A 16,204-nucleotide genomic window follows, 5' to 3' on the forward strand; every position below is an offset into this window, starting at 1 on the left:
AATTTGCTTTTCCTCCACAGAAATGAGCTGCAGAACTGCTGACTGCCACTAGGGGCTGCTGGACCTGGCAGAGCACACTGCCGGGGAGGGGGAGGGAGCCCTGAAGGAAAGAGGTGGCATGCAGGAATCGCCACACAAGCCTGGGACCCAGAATCAGGCTGTTTCTCCCTCTGGATCTCTGGGGGGTACGGAGTGCAAGTGTCTGGGCAGGGGGACTACAGCTGGGGTCTGGGGGGAGGAGGTGCGGGTGTCTGGGCTAGAGGGCGCCCGGTAGCTGGTCTCTGAGGGATAGGTGAAGGGGACGTGCGTATCTGGGATTGGGGGTGCCCCACAGTTGAGCTCTGAAGGGAGTGGGTGTGGGTGTCTGGCCCCGCTGCTGGGCTCTGGAGGGAGGGGGCAGAGAAATAGGAACTGGGTTGTCGTAGATGTTTCCTTAATTCTCTACTCCTGGAGGAATTTTTTTGTGTCTGTATTGTATAGTTGCTGATAGGTATTTGAAATAAATTACCAAAATAATTGAAATTGGCGTGATTATATAGTGTTAATTTGACAAATAAAAATGCAGATTTTTAAAATATTGTGCACAGAATTTTTAATTTTTGGTGCAGAATTTCCCCAGGAGTAGAATGTGTGGAGGGAGACATCAATGTCTGCTCCTTCTTCTGTACACGTGGATGAGAAGTAGAGAGGAAGTAGGCAGAGCCTTTACTCTACCCCCCACTCCAAGCACCAGTCACCATCGCTGAGCTGGAGCATAGAGACAAGTAAGATACACAAGGTAAAGGGCTGCAACAGATTACTTCCCCAGGGAGAAAGGGGGAACCAGACTGGTCTGCTCTTGCAGCAGCAAAGCTACCTGTTACTCAAGGCTTGTTGAAAAACCACAATCTACAAGGACTTAGGCCTTCATCTTTGCTCTCAACCAGGCAAAACTTCCACTGACTTCATTGGGACAGAAAAGTATTGAAGTACTGACCCATAACTTAAATTCACTATTTAATAAGAGAGTTGACTAAGTTCCAATGGATTCTTGGAGACAGGTTTATTGGAAAATATGTATTACAAACATATATATATGTATATATATATATGAAAGATGTCTGATATTTATAACATGTTACATACAAAATTTGAAGTTAATTAATATATCATTAAAGTGATGGAAGTGTCTGGAAGTTGAAGTTAGATAAGGTCAGAATGGATTTAAGGCATACATTTTTAATACTGAGGGTAATTAACCATTGGAACAGTTTACCGGGGTTGTGGTGGATTCTCCATTGGTGGCAATTTTAAACCAAGATTAGATGATTTTCTAAAACAGGGATTGGCAACATTTGGCACACAGCCCGTCAGGGTAAGCCCCCTGGCAGGCCGGGCCGGTTTGTTTACCTGCCGCATCCACAGGTTCGGCTGAGACGCCGCTTCCCGCAGCCCCCATTGGCCTGGAGTGGTGAACTGCAGCCAGTGGGAGCTCTGATGGGCCGAACCTGTGAACACGGCAGGTAAACTAACCGGCCCGGCTCACCAGGGGCTTACCCAGGTGGGCTGTGTGCCAAAGGTTGCCAATCCCTGTTCTAAGAGATATGCTCTAGGAATTATTTTGGGGAAGTTCTGTAGCCTGTGTTATACAGGAGGTCAGACTAGATGACCATAGTGGTCCCTTCTGGCCTTGGAATCTATCTGTGAAACGAAGTTGCAAAGTAAAGGATTCAGTAGTTAAGAACTGCCAGAATTAAAAGACAATCCATTTTGTCTTGTCCCAGACGGGGTTTGGGGCTAGTCTATGTGGCTGATTCAGAGTACTGGAAAGCATGCTCAATGCAGATGCAATATTCAGAGATTTTGATATTATAGCTACTGCAGGAAGATTGGGAGTATTTCCCTATTCCTTCTGTTTGTAGAGAGCTGGGATTAGGCTGCTTCCTATCCCTGAAGAACTATATGGATTTTGGTGAGAGTGCTCCTCCGCTCCCCCCCCACCAAAGCTAATCGATGTGGGAGCAGCCACCTGTGGGAGACCCTGAAGACCCTCTACAAGGGGGCATCCAAGCCATTAGGAAGTAGGAAGGGAAGGCCCAGAAGACATAAGCTGGGGGTCCTGCAGGCTGGGATGGCCGTTTCCCAGGAGGCTTGGGATGTGCAAATTTTGTCAGTTCAGGTCTGTGAATATTCACAGATTAAAACTGATTTTTTTATGGATAGGATTAGAACTTGAATTTTCCCAGATTTCAAGATAGTTTTAGGGTTCTAGCCAGACTGTTCTACAGCCCCATTAACAACTCTGTTCAGATGAAACATGTTGATTAATGTCTAATAAAGCTTTTCTGAAAGAATGCCCGTTATCAAACAACAATAAATATATGGATTAAAGAAATGGATTGTGGGTCAAATCATAAGTGGAGATACCTCACAGAAGCAAGAAGTAAACAGGGGCTATTCAGTATTACACTTTATTGAGTCACAAATGTTATATTTGGATCCAGCAGAGAGGGACATGTTCCTGCATTGCTGCAGTAGCTTCAGCATACGTGACAGTTCCAAGCACAATAGACAATAGGTCACACAACAGGCCATATGCCTTCAGTCCCATAATTGTCATCAAACTTCAAACTCTTTATCCATCTAGAATGGTGTTGCAGGTTACAAATTACTCACAATATTCAAGGTACACCACCCATGATTTGCAGCTGTGGTGGAATTCACCAACAGTGCCCATAAAAGTTGCCATTTTCTCTGCTCTCCTGTTGGACTTCCTCCTGGATGTATTCTGTGCCACAGGAAAGTGTTTTGTTGTTACTGCACTGTCTGTACTCATTCTTCCTTTTCTGGCTGCGTGCCACACTGCAGATTTCAGAATTCTTCCTTGAGCTGTACCTGGACTGCCTCTGCTAGCTATAGATCCTCAGTGCAGGCTAAGCTGTTTCTCTCTCTGCCTGCTTGCATGTGGTCAATCAATTATGTGGTCTGCTTACTTTCTCTTCACAGCTTTTGTGTTTGAACAGCTCTGGTAGTAATTGCAGTACCCTTATCCCTTGTTCTATCTTTAATTGCCCACTTCCCCTCTCTAGCTATCTGGCTCATACTGTCCCAGGTGTAAAAAGCAGCAGTCTGTCATCTTGCGCCTCTAGGTGAAATTTCACCCTTTTTATATAGTATTACTTGCTTACTTTTTCTTGTTCTTCAGGCAGAGACAGCAGTGGGATAGAAATCCTGTGTTGCAAGATGATACATTTAGACCGAGCAGAGAAAGAGATAGACGGACACAGGGGGAGCTGATAGAAACACAGATGTCTGCTTTGCTCACTTAATTGTTCTGGCTGCAAAACTGAAAGTACCACAAAAAGAGGCTTTGTACTGGTATGGGGCATTGCTCTCACATTTAAAGAGACAGGATTTGACAAAATATGTGACAGATTGACAATATCCTGTAGTAACCTGGACAAACCTTAAGGAATTAAGATACATTTTATTGTAGGGTTACCATATGTTCGTATTTTCCCCGACATGTGCAGCTTTTTGGTTCTTAAATCACCATCCAGGAGGAATTTTTAAATATCTAAAAACGTCCAGGATTTTGCCATTATTATTTTTCCCCAAAGAAGAGTTGATCATTCGAGAAAGAAAGTGAATGTTGATTACTTGAGACAGTGCCTGCTTTTTCCCCCTAGCTCCCAGCCCTTGCACCGCGAAACACCTGTTTCACACGGCTGGGAGGGAGGGGAGGAGGGGGAAAGCGACATGCTCGGGGAGGTGGCGGGGCCAGAGCGGGGATTTGGGGAAGGGGTCCAATGGGGCAGGGAGGGGGCGGAGTTGGGGCGGGGACTTAGGGGAAGGGATGGAGTTGGGGCGGGGCGTGGGGTACGAGCAAATTCCACCCCCGTGGAGTGTCCTCTTTTTTGAATGTTCAAATATGGTAACCCTATTTTATTGATTTACGTTAAACTTTATTGAATTAGGATTAATATCTTTTGGGGTATATTGTATTAAAAATACAATTGTATATGTTCTCTAGTAGGGAGGGAGGTGATAATGTACTTCCTCCATTATCAGCCCTTTGAAGCCACATCCCTAGAAAGGTGAACATATACTAGTTCAAACTGGATTCTCCAGGGACCAACAAGCAAAGAAATGTTTTTTGGATAAATAGTCTGGTTTTAAACTGTCTCATGGCCTTCTTCCTGATAAATCAAATGGAAATGATTCCAGGTCCACTGAGGGCCCCAATCCTTATGATAGGGTGGAAGCACTGGGCCTACTGAGGCCTCATAAGACTGTATGCTTGTTCTGAGCTGAAGCTCTGATGAACTGGTAACTGCAAAGAATCCCCTTGGGTTTGGGGTTGAAAGACTGCACTTGCCAGAATCCATATTAAGTTGAACTCTGGTGAGCTTATTAGCATGCATGTAGGATCTTTAATTGTTTTTAATATGTTTTCTCTGTAATGCTTTTACCTGAAGAATAAAATAGGCATTCAGAGAAAGAACTGTGTGGTGCCTTATAACTGTACCAATTACACCTATTAACTGTCTCTGAAGAGAAAGCAAGCAGATGGCCTTGGTAAACCTGCCTGTGTTGGACATGACCCAGTGAAGGCAGGGAACTGTGCAGCTTGGCAATACTCCATTCAGAAGGGAGAAAGACATAGGACTCCTCCCAGAAAAGCAACGGCTGGGAAGCTGGAAGCCTGAGAGTGGAACACTGAGGTGAAATACAGGTGCAGTTGCCCTGAATTGTGACAATATGCCCAACTTAAAAGTGGATGTGAAACATTACTGTTCTGTTTCGTTAATGCTTTATACCTATTTTGTACTGGTGTAAAGCATACAAGGTGACTATTGCGCTGGTGTTTAGCATTGGGGACTGAGAACGAGGATTCTTGGAGTCTCATCTCAGCTCTGACATTTATACGCTGGGTACTTTTAAGCAAGTCTCTTAACTTTTTGAGCTTAAGTTTTCCCATTTGTAAAATGGTGATAATAATGCCTACCTCAGAAAGTATGGTGAGCCCTGTACAGCACTGTTGAAAAAAGAACTCAAATGCAAAGTATTATTTTTATTCTCATTAGCTCAGCCACAGAACAGCTGCACATTATGAAAGAAAGAAGTGGTTTAAAACAAACATAGCTGCCAAGAAGTGCCTTGCCAGGAAATCACCGGGGCATTTGGCCTTGTGCTGACATCTCATCCAAGGTATGGCAATATCCCAGTATTACACACCCTGTTCTGTCTTATTGCTTAAATTGCAGTTCTTCTCTGAAAATAACGGAACAAACAGTATGTTTTTCCACACAGCTGCTCCCTTTTTGTATTGTGTTATAACTGCATACTGTAATTACAAATATAATTGTTCATTGCTGTCTATTCATTTAGCATTGCAAAGTTAGCACAGCTAGCAGAAAGTGAGCTGAATTCTATTTCATGTTCTGCATCATCAACAAACGTAACTGATTACCTTAGTAAATCATTTTATCTGTGCAAACCCACTGACGGCAATAGGCTCGCTGAAGCATGTTTTGAGCTGCAAAATCTTTATTTTCAGTAACAAGATGAGCAAAGAATCCAGCCTTAGTTTGTAGACAGGTAGAAAATTACATCCTTTTATCATAAATTAAGAACAATATGGAAATAGTTGAGACAACAAACATAGAATCCCCATAATGCTATTTACTTTTGAGAGAAAAAAAATTATTATTATTCTAAAAGCATGTAAACATTCTCAGTTAAGCATGTTAACACCCTGTGCTGCCACATCACTAGCTTAGCTGTCCTGCCTGCTGATGAGCAGTGTCTATATGCCAAGTGCTGTACTGTGTGGAGGGAACGAAAGGAATACAAAATCCTCCCAAATGCCTCCAAAAGGGAGCAAAGTGCAGCAATGAGTATTGTTCTCCATATCATGATTCTGAGCCAATAAAAGGCCCATTTGAAACAACATCAGTACTGCCAACTCCAAGCATTCAAAAATGAGTTCATGCTTCAAAGAATTATGAGATTGGATTAAAATCATGAAATTGTTTTCTAATCTTTAGGACAGGATCTTCAGGATAGGAGTATCTTTTGGATATTCTTCTATTTTTCAAGGTGCACTCAGGTTTTCCAGCTTTTCTCGGCAAACACGAAAGCTAGAAACTTGCAGAAAGCAAGCAAGTGATGGGATCATTGGTGGGGGTGGGATTGAATCTAGGACTGGTGGACCTAAATGCATGAACCTCTACTGCATGAGCTAAAAGTCACATGGCCCTTAGCTAAGGCTGTAGAGCAGACTCATTAATCTCTAAGTGGTCTCGGTGCCACTAAACGCACCCAGGAGGTGTGTGGGTTACATACTTCTCCTAGCTGAGGAAGCATTGCCGAGCATCGGAGACTTCCCTGTTGAAATCCCAGACAAGCCCCCACTTTTAACACCGACAGCCCCGGTTGTCGGCGGGTGGGATCAAAGTTGGGATCTCTGGAGATTAGTGCATGAGCATCTACTGCATGAGCTAAAAGCCACATGACCCTTCTTAGCTAAGGCTGTAGAGCAGACACATTAATCTCTAAGTGCTCTCGGTGCTACTAGATGGGACAGAGCACCACACCAAAGAGGTGTGTGGGTTACACAAGCAGACAGTCTTACCAGATACAAGTCATGGAGCTGGGACTTTAAGAAGAACTCCAAACATCACAAGACTTCTGATAAAATTGTGAGAGTTTGCAAAACTGATCACATGATTTACCCATAAAGGTGTCCCAGTATGACCAGCTCTCACAATGTTATCACTAGACTGATCATGGTGGGTGTTTCTGTAAAGCCCCAGCTCCAAGAGTCTCCTGATTACATGAGATATTCACCTTTCGGTTTTTTTAAAAAGAAGTAGTTTTCTTAGAAAACATGATCCCTTAAATGCTCAAAAACGAGACAGCAAATAAGAAGAACCCCAAATGTGTATATTTAAAAAAAAAAACTCATTTCTTGGTTGTTTAAGGGTTTTGAACAGGTTAGCGACATTCCCCCCCCCCGCCCCCGGCTTCTCCCTACAATTCTCACCCCAGCCCCTTCTGCTTCTAGGCCCGACCTCTACCCCACTCTGTCTCCCAGCCCTTCCCCCGCCCTGCCCCAGGCCCCGCCCCCTTCCCAGGCTCCGCCCCGTCTCCTCCTCCTCCCCTCGCGTCGGCCCTGGTTTCCGTCGCGAAGGAAGCGGCGTCTCTGGTTGCCAAGATGGCGGCGGGGCGGCCGAGCCCCGGAGCCGTGGCGCCCCCGCCCACTGACCTGCGTGTGAGGGACCGAGCGGGCCGGAGGCAGGAACTGGCAGGGGGGCGGCCCGGCGGGGCTGAATGGAGCCCGGCGTGCGGGCCGCGGGGGGCGTCAGCCCCGCGCAGGGGGAGCCGGGCTCTGCTGCCCCGGGCGGCCCCGGCTGGAGAAGCCTCTTCCGCCCAGAGCCGGACAGCGCCCTCCAGAGCCACGCCGGCACCTTCGCGGGCAGCGCGTGCGGGTATCCTTCGCGGGTCCGGGCCGTGGCCACGGCGAGCTCTGCGGGGGGAGGGCTGACGGGCCCCCCGGACGGGCGCCCCCCCCCCTCCCGCGGGGGGATGTTGGAGGAGACAGGCCCCGGCGACGGGCTGTCTGGGGAAGAAGGAGGAAGAGGTGCATGGAAAGGGCCCCTTGAGGAAGGAGGCTGGAGATAGGAGGAAAGGCCCCATGGCATGACTCACTGGGGATACGCGGGAGAGGCTTGATTCATTAGTCCCAAGAGGTGGCTGCCTTAGGAATAGCTGGGACAGCCACCCCAGGGATGGGGTGGCACTCAGGATTGCTCAACTGCCCTCATGTTTAGAGGTGGGTGGGGTCTGTCCAATGGATGGGCGTATCCTCCCCAGTGGTTTTACAGGAGGGGCCTGCTTACACTATTGTCAGGATACCCAAGGTACCCAGTCCCCTGTGGTGCCCCCCCGAGTGGTGGCAATATGGGGTTTCTTGGATTCTAAAGCTAGAAGGAACCATCTGATCATCTTGCAGCAAGATATTGGATGTTACAGCAAGGTACATGGGCATAAAAAAAAGTCTCTTTTTACATCAAGGAGAATAAAACAGTACCTAAAACCATTTGGGTTTAGTTTGGTTTGAACTTTCTCTAGTCTTGCATACAGTAGATATCTTGGGGACATACCTCACTTGCACAGTTTGATTCATCTTTACCTGTGGTGGAAATGATGGGAGTCCTAGTGTAGACAGGGCACTCATGCTCAGCAGTATTTTTACTACTGTGTCAGCGAGACTTACTCTGATTAGACAACATAGCAATAACAGAGCCTGTGCTCTGTGGGCACTTTTGCTCCCACTATTGCTACCCTTGGTGCTACTGTACCAGTGGTAGTACAGTAATTGGCAACTACCAGAAATGTCTAGCCTATGTATTTGTTTCCCTGCTGTCTATATAACCTGTGTGCCTAATCACTGTATGTCTGCTGCACCCATTGCTGTAATATCTAAGCATATGGGCAGTATCTGATTAGATACTATTATTATTATTATTTGTTAAGTAGTGACTTGCTTGGTTTTGAATAAGCAAAGAAAAACACTTACTTTCTGATCCAAACATTTCATGATCCAAAATACAAAGATTATATTTAAAACTGACAGCTAGGACTTTCAAAGAGGCCTAATGTGGTCAAAGGAAAAGGAGGACTTGTGGCACCTAAGAGACTAACAAATTTATTTGAGCATAAGCTTTCGTGAGCTACAGCTCACTTCATCGGATGCATTCAGTGGAAAATACAATGGGGAGATTTATATACCCAGAGAACGTGAAACAGTGGGTTTTACCGTACACACTTTAACCATAGTGATCACTTAAGGTGAGCTATTACCAGCAGGAGAGCGGGGGGGGGGCGAACCTTTTGTAGTGATAATCAAGGTGGGCCATTTCCAGCAGTTGACAAGAAAGTCTGAGGAACAGTGGGGGGAGGGATAAACATGGGGAAATAGTTTTACTTGGTGTCATGACCCATCCACTCCCAGTCTCTATTCAAGCCTAAGTTAATTGTATCCAGTTTGCAAATTAATTCCAATTCAGGCAGTCTCTCGTTGGAGTCTGTTCTGAAGTTTTTTTGTTGAAGGATAGCCACTTTTAGGTCTGTAATTGAGTGACCAGAGAGATTGAAGTGTTCTCCAACTGGTTTTTTGAATGTTATAATTCTTGATGTCTGATTTGTGTCCATTTATTCTTTGCATAGAGACTGTCCAGTTTGACCAATGTACATGGCAGAGGGTCATTGCTGGCACATGATGATATATATCACATTGGTAGATGTGCAGGTGAACGAGCCTCTGATAGTGTGGCTGATGTGGTTAGGCCCTATGATGGTGTCCCCTGAATAGATATGTGGGCACAGTTGGCAACAGGCTTTGTTGCAAGGATAGGTTTCCTGGGTTATGATTCTGTTGTGTGGTGTGTGGTTGCTGGTAAATATTTGCTTCTGGTTGAGGGGCTGTCTGTAAGCAAGGATTGGCCTGTCTCCCAAGATCTGTGAGAGTGATGGGTCGTCCTTCAGGATAGGTGCGTTGATGATGCGTTGGAGAGGTTTTAGTTGGGGGCTGAAGGTGATGGCTAGTGGCATTCTGTTATTTTCTTTATTGGGCCTGTCCTGTATTAGGTGACTTCTGGGTACTCTTCTGGCTCTGTCAATCTTTCTTCTCTTCAGCAGGTGGGAATTGCAGTTGTAAGAATGCTTGATAGAGATCTTGTAGGTGTTTGTCTGTGTCTGAGGGGTTGGAGCAAATGCGGTTGTATCATAGACTTGGCTGTAGACAATAGATCGTATGGTGTGGTCTGGATGAAAGCTAGAGGCATGTAGGTAGGAAGAGCAGTCAGTAGGTTTCCGGTATAGGGTGGTGTTTATGGACCATCGCTTATTAGTACCATGGTGTCCAGGAAGTGGATCTCTTGTGTGGACTGGTTCAGGCTGAGGTTGATGGTGGAATGGAAATTGTTGAAATCATGGTGGAATTCCTCAAGGGCTTCTTTTCCATGGGTCCAGATGATGGAGTCCGTCAATGTAGCACAAGTAGAGTAGGGGCATTAGGGGACGAGAGCTGAGGAAGCGTTGTTCTAAGTCAGCCTAAAATGTTAGCATACTGTGGGGCCATTCAGGTACCCATAGCAGTGCCTCTGATTTGAAGGTATACATTGTCCCCAAATGTGAAATAGTTATGGGTGAGGACAAGTCACACAAGTTCAGCCACCAGGTAAAAGAGTAAATGGATACAAATCAGACGTCAAGAATTATAACATTCAAAAACCAGTTGGAGAACACTTCAATCTCTCTGGTCACTCGATTCAGACCTAAGAGTGGCTATCCTTCAACAAAAAAACTTCAAAAACAGACTCCAACGAGAGACTGCTGAACTGGAATTAGTTTGCAAACTGGATACAATTAACTTAGGCTTAAATAAAGACTGGGAGTGGATGAGTCATTACACAAAGTAAAACTATTTCCCCATGTTTGCCCCCCCACCCCCTACTGTTCCTCAGACTTCCTTGTCAACTGCTGGAAATGGCCCACCTTGATTATCACTACAAAAGGTTTTTTCCCCCCGCTCTCCTGCTGGTAATAGCTCACCTTAAGTGATCACTCTGGTTACAGTGTATATGGTAATACCCATTGTTTCGTGTTCTCTCCTCCTCCTCCTGCACAGCGCAGGCCACAGAATCTCACCCACGCACTCCTATGAAAAACCTCACCCATGTCTGAGCTATTGAAGTCCTTTAAATCATGGTTTAAAGACTTCAAGGAGCAGAGAAGCCTCCCTCAAGTCACCCATGCCCCATGCTATAGAGGAAGGCAAAAAACCTCCAGGGCCTCTCCAATCTGCCCTGGAGGAAAATTCCTTCCCGACCCCAAATGTGGCAATCAGCTAAACCCTCAGCATATGGGCAAAGATTCACAGCCAGATACTACAGAAAATTCTTTCCTGGGTAACTCAGATCCCATCCATCTAATATCCCATCTCAGGGGATTAGTTCTATTTACCCTGAATATTTAAAGATCAATTACTTATCAAAATCCCATTATCCCATCATACCATCTCCTCCATAAACTTATCAAGTAGAATCTTAAAACCAGATAGATCTTTTGCCCCCACTGCTTCCCTTGGAAGGCTATTCCAAAACTTCACTCCTCTGATGGTTAAAAACCTTCGTCTGATTTCAAGTCTAAACTTCCTGGTGGCTAGTTTATACCCATTTGTTCTTGTGTCCACATTGGTGCCGAGCTAAAATAATTCCTATCCCTCTGATATATTTATAGAGAGCAATCGTATCTCCCCTCAACCTTCTTTTAGTTAGGCTAAACAAGCCAAGCTCCTTAAGTCTCCTTTCATAAGACAAGTTTTCCATTCCTCGATCATCCTAGTAGCCCTTCTCTGTACTTGCTCCAGTTGAATTCATCCTTTTTAAACATGGGAGACCAGAACTGCACACAGTATTCCTAGGTGAGGTCTCACCAGTGCCTTGTATAGTAGTACTAAACCTCCTTATCCCTACTGGAAATGCCTCTCCTGATGCATCCGAAAACCGCATTAGCTTTTTTCACAGCCATATCACATTGGCAGCTCATAGTCATCCTATGATCAACCAATACTCCAAGGTCCTTCTCCTCTTCCGTTACTTCTAATGATGCGGCCTCAATTTATAACTAAAATTCTTGTTATTAATCCCTAAATGCATAACCTTACACTTCTCACTATTAAATTTCATCCTATTACTATTACTCCAGTTTACAAGGTCATCCAGATCCTCCTGTATAAAATCCCGATCCTTCTCCGAATTGGCAATACCTCCCAGCTTTGTATCATCTGCAAACTTTATTAGCACACTCCCACTTTTTGTGCCAAGGTCAGTAATAAAAAAATTAAATAAGAGTGGTCCCAAAACAGATCCCTGAGGAACTCACTGGTAACCTCCCTACAACCTGACAGTTCGCCTTTCAGTAGGACCCGTTGCAGTCTCCCCTTTAACCAATTCCTTATCCACCTTTTGATGTTCATATTGATCCCCATCTTTCTCCATTTAACTAATAATTCCCCATGTTGCACGGTATCAAATGCCTTACTGAAATCTAGGTATATTAGATCCACTGCATTTCCTTTATCTAAAAAATCTGTTACTTTTTCAAAAAAGGAGATTAGGTTGGTTTGGCACGATCTACCTTTTGTAAAACCATGTTGTATTTTGTCCATTTACCATTGACTTCAATGTCCTTAACTAATTTCTTCTCCAAAATTTTTTCCAGGACCTTGCATACTACAGATGTCAAACTAACTGGCCTGTAGTTACCCGGATCACTTTTTTCCCTTTCTTAAAAATAGGAACTATATTAGCAATTCTCCAATCATTCGGCACTACTCCTGAGTTTACAGATTCATTAAAATTCTTGCTAATGGGCTGCAATTTCAGGTGCCAATTCTTTAATATTCTTGGATGAAGATTATCTGGGCCCCCCGATTTAGCCCCATTAAGCTGTTCAGTTTCGCTTCTACCTCAGATATGGTAATATCTACCTCTATATCCTCATTCCCATTGTCATGCTACCATTATCCCCAAGATCCTCTTTAGCCTTATTAAGACTGAGGCAAAGTATTTGTTTAGATATTGGGCCATGCCTAGATTATCTTTAACCTCCACTCAATCCTCAGTGTTAAGCGGCCGCACTTCTTCTTTCTTAGTTTTCTTCTTATTTATATGGCTATAGAACCTTTTACTATTGGTTTTAATTCCCTTTGCAAGGTCCAACTCTACTCGACTTTTAGCCTGTCTCACTTTATCCCTACATGTTCTGATCTCAATTAGGTAGCTTCCTTGCTGATCCCTCCCATCTTCCACTCCCTGTATGCTTTCTGCTTCTTCTTAATCACCTCTCTAAGATGCTTGCTCATCCAGCTTGGTCTACAACTCCTGCCTATGATTTTTTTCCCCTTTCTTGGGATACAGGCTTCTGATAGCTTCTGCAGCTTTGATTTAAAGTAATCCCTGGCCTCCTCTACCTTTAGATCCATAAATTCTTCAGTCCAATCCACTTCCCTAACTAATTTCCTTAATTTTTGAAAGTCAGCCCTTTTGAAATCAAAAACCCTAGTTGCAGAAAAGTCCTCCTTTTCATTTTGCGAATACAGACTAATATGGCTGCTACTCTGAAACCTATCCTAATGTGGTCAGGCACTCAACTCCCATTGAATTTTAATGGAGGTTGGGGTGCTTCAATCCCTTGGGCTGCTTTGAAAATCCCAGGCCTAGGTATTATAATGACAGGCACTTTACGAATTCCTTAAACAGATTATATTAAATAAAACATTCATGTGTGTGTATTGGTGCCCCAGGAAAGTAATGGACACAATACTAAGGCAAATATTGGATCCAGAGTGACATTTACTGTGTAGATATGTATTTTAAGCAAGAATATCAAAGAATTTTGAGTTGGGATTACTCATTAAATTACAGATTAAACAATGACCATTTATGGAGTTTTTTAATGTTATTTTAAGAAATATTTTCCTTTTGATAACCTTGCAGTCTGGTAGCTACTTCAGATAATAAGCTATGATGTATCTTCAACTCTGCATAATAAAGTTGTAATTCCATGTGGTAACATCATAAAGCCAGAGTGCAAAGCCTGAGTGGTTTGATATGGTCATAGAAACTAAGTGATGGAGTTACGTTCTTAGGGTATATACATTAAGGCAGTACCTTTATTTAAAAGTATATATTTGTGATAAGGAGCCATTGTGTATTAGTTTGAGGAATCATCATCTTTTAGTTGCTCATGGATAAAGTTTACACTTTCTCAAAAAACTACGTAAAGCTCCAATCATGCGTAAGGATCAATGCAAGGAGGCTACTATGCCCATGAAAAGTCCAATTTTAAATATGTGCCTAAGACTACAAACTCTTTTGTATTCATTCTAAAACTTAATAAGAATACTGCGTAGGAATTTCAAGGATTTCAGATACGTTTTCTGTTCTCCTTAACATAATGCCATGGTCAGAACTTTGAAATTTCTTCTTGAGAGAGATTTAGAAGAAGAGCGTGAAGCATTATTAGAGGATCAAAAAATATGTAGGAGTCGGGCACGAAAACATTGTATAGAGACAAACAGAAGAAGAAAGTAAGTAATTATAGGATTTGGTTGGGGGGGGTTGTTTGTATTTTGTTTTATGAGGACTTAGTTAAGTTGTTAGATATTTGTTTGTCTAAAAAAAATCTATGGATCTAAATAGTAGCACAGCTCCATTCCAGAGGAATCAAGGATTAGTTTGTTGTTATAGGACACCCAAAATATGAAAAGAAAAGTGTGAGTCTTCTTCAGAGTTTCTCATTATTATGGAAACTTTTTTCTTTAATTAGCTTTGTTGATCAGAATTACCTTCCTTTAGCAATATTTCTTCATCTGCTGGGCCCCATCTGTATTCCTTGTGTTCTCAAAACTCTCATTGGCTTTGTGGGAGCTTTGAATTTGCCTCAAATACAGGATTGAACCCTTTTTATTTTATTTGTAACAGTCATCTTGTGGGTATTTTAAATGGCAACTCTGAATTGTCTACCTCTCCTAATACATGTTGTATGCAAAAACATGACAGTTGGCTAAAAATCATCAAACACAACATTTTGACTGATGATCTTTGAAAAGAATAATAAACTAAATCACAATGGCAAGATAAGGTATTTTGCTTAGTTTTATTACATTACTGTTGTTACTGCTATTCATTTGAGGTGTACACTGTACATTAGTTTATTAATCCTGAAATATATTATACTCTTAATGTAACACAGACTCTAGAAATCTGTATTTATAGTGGACTACTGTCATTAAATTGGTATTCATGTAGATATTAAATGCACTTCCATAAGAATTCCATTATAATAGTAGCCTTAAGGAATATGCTGTGTTTCTAGATTATGATCCAGGTAAAATTATTAGTTAAATAATGTAGGTATAATGTATATAGAATAAATAATTGATTATTTGTATGGCACCTGAGATATAATTTATCAGTAGTTGAACTGTAAGTGTGTTGTGAGAGGTCTTCTCCTAACAATTGGAAGATGAAAGGGAAACTACCTGTTTTGTTCTGCTTAGCAGTCTGAAAGTTGTAAAGTTCTCAGCGTGAATAAATTGTGAAATATAGAAAATTGAAAAGAGCTACTGCTCCTCTTTGTGGGAAAAATAATGTAGGGACTAGGAAGCTCCTTTAATTTTAACTTATTCTTTCTTCCTGGCTGTTCCATGGAGAGGGATGTGGTTTACCTCCTCATGAGTGGGTCATTGGGTTAGGCCTGTAAAATTTGGGGATGTTATGAAATCCATGGGGATTTCAGAACACCTACAAAGGACATGAGTAATCATATGAATGTGGCAGCCTCTGTGTTGCTATCTGGGCTCCCCCTGCTCCTTGGTAGCATACTGGACCCACACTGCCAAGTGGATGCACCAAAATTCCTCCCTGAGGGGTTTGCATGTATGTAACAGAAATTACTCTTGGTACCACTAGCTATAACTTCACATTTATTTCTGATTTAAAAAAAATAGATCCGTGTGGACCTGACGGGAGCATACTGCAAAGCACCCAGCTCTACCTCCTTCCTGCTCCTAATAGCAGTAAGATCCCTATGCTGTTTGGGCCTACAGAATGTAGCAGAGATGTTGTTCTACCTTCTCTGCCTTTTTGTGTTGTTATGTTCTCTGGTGGAGGGGAACATGTGGCCTAACATTTTTACAATCACGTTTTAGCAACACAGTAACTATTACCAGCATACACTTGAAATGCAAATTATATGACAAATTTTGAGCCCCAGTCTCTGAGTGTATGGAGAACTGTTTTTGAAGGCAATGAGAATTCTGTATATAGAAGGCTTGCAGGTTTGAGCCTTTTGTTTTCAAACTTTTCCATGTCTATTGATTCTGCATAGTATTTCTTAATTTCTGAAAATTCACAGTGAGAATTTTCTTTTTAAAGTCATATATAAAGCTATCATATAATGTGCTATGTGTGTTCAGTCAAATGATGAACACAAAAGTATGAAACACATGCCTGATGTACAGTATTCAAATTAGTGGTTGGAGTTGGAAAATTGCCTCTAGTCTCCTTATGTAGTTGTCTTTATTATTCATAGAAGGGGCCATATTTAGTAAAATTTACAATCAACTGGCTTATGGCCAATATCTGAACTA

At 42.9% G+C, this 16,204-nt stretch overlaps 1 protein-coding gene across 1 annotated transcript in view; it reads left to right on the forward strand.

Moving 5' to 3' along the window:
- The first annotated feature begins 7,179 nt into the window (after positions 1-7,179).
- The window catches only part of CEP126 (centrosomal protein 126), a 71,551-nt gene continuing 62,526 nt past the window's right edge, over positions 7,180-16,204 (forward strand). The window contains 2 exon segments of the mRNA XM_038387924.2: positions 7,180-7,472; positions 14,021-14,140. Of these exon segments, the coding sequence (XP_038243852.1) occupies positions 7,315-7,472; positions 14,021-14,140 (278 nt within the window). The 5' untranslated portion in view covers positions 7,180-7,314.

The sequence above is a fragment of the Dermochelys coriacea genome, chromosome 1 (genome assembly GCF_009764565.3).
Source record: "Dermochelys coriacea isolate rDerCor1 chromosome 1, rDerCor1.pri.v4, whole genome shotgun sequence".
Classification (NCBI taxonomy): Eukaryota; Metazoa; Chordata; order Testudines; family Dermochelyidae; genus Dermochelys; species Dermochelys coriacea.